This window comes from Perkinsus marinus (assembly GCF_000006405.1).
Source record: "Perkinsus marinus ATCC 50983 genomic scaffold scf_1104296971242, whole genome shotgun sequence".
NCBI lineage: Eukaryota > Perkinsozoa > Perkinsida > Perkinsidae > Perkinsus > Perkinsus marinus.
The window spans coordinates 1-1,142 of NW_003202146.1; the positions used below are offsets into that span (position 1 = coordinate 1).

General features: G+C 44.5%; 1 protein-coding gene across 1 annotated transcript; it reads left to right on the forward strand.

Annotated features, from left to right (window-relative positions):
• Positions 1-610: 610 nt before the first annotated feature.
• Pmar_PMAR001265 (ccr4-associated factor, putative) lies at positions 611-948 on the forward strand (the record flags this gene model as incomplete). Its single annotated transcript, XM_002766984.1, has 2 exons — positions 611-764; positions 821-948. Coding segments are annotated over 2 exons (282 nt in total), but the record flags the coding sequence as incomplete, so codon positions are not given.
• Between the last annotated feature and the right edge of the window lie 194 nt (positions 949-1,142).

Genomic DNA, 1,142 nt, shown 5'->3' on the forward strand with positions numbered 1-1,142 from the left:
AAGTATGGTGGAATTTTTTACCCCGAGTATAAACGTTGAAGGCATTCCTTCTGAGGTTACTTGTCTTCATCCGAACTTCGAGTACTGATGTTATAGGTTCTAACGAATGTTGGACTGCTCACTATGAAGTTGGAGTCTGTCGAGGGGGATAAGAGGGAACATATTGTTGATATCAATATGGTCATTTTCAGCTCAATTATTCATACCACACTTCTTTCGAATCGTAGGTCACTCAAGTGTCCTTCCTCAACGGCCATCACGTCCGAACCATCTTCGACCCCACTCAGTGACGTAAATATTGAGGTCGTTGTTGCGTTGAGGAAATGCAAGTGGGAGCAAGATTGCAAGATTTGGAAAAACGCGTCTCGTTGACCACGGTGACATTGGTGAATTTTTTCTATTGATTTTAGTGCCGCTTTTGAATTCACGTTGTACCATGCGGCGGCATTCCTTGAGGTCTTCTATTAATAGGCCTCGGAAAAATTCAAATCAAACCGGCGGAGCGATGCAGACGAGGAAAGGCCTCACTAGTGGTGGTGGTTCTTCGCGCGATACCAAAAAAGTGGGAGAAAATTCTTCAGAGTCGAGTTCGGTCCAGTGGACGGCTGAGATGGAATCTCCAGAGGCGTTGAGCTCTTACTATGTTCGGGAAGTTTGGGCGAACGACGTCGAGCATGAGTTGCGGTTGATGGAAAAATTAGTTGAAAATTATCCCTACATTGCTGTTGATGGGCGGTTTCCTGGGGTGGTAGCCAGGCCCACTGGTAGTAATAGTGTAGTGGGGAAAATATAAATTTTCGTGTACTTGTGTAATTTTCAGGTCCTTTCAAAAACGACATGGAGCGAAATTACGAAATTATTCGAACTAATATGGGCCTTGTGAAAATACTACAGTTGAGTTTGTCCTTTGCAAATAAGGATGGTGAAGTGGCTGGCCACCCTGAGGACGTTCGGACTGGGAATATGCGCAGTCAGCGACCTCCTGGCTGTGTTTGGAAAATTAATTTTCATTTCGATGTGCGAAGAGATATGTATTGTCCCGAGGCGTTAGATCGATTAAGACTACCTCTAACGCGAGGTGGTGGTGGTATTGATTTCAAAGAACATTTCAGAAGGGTGTTAGTGTTGAAACATTCTCAGAG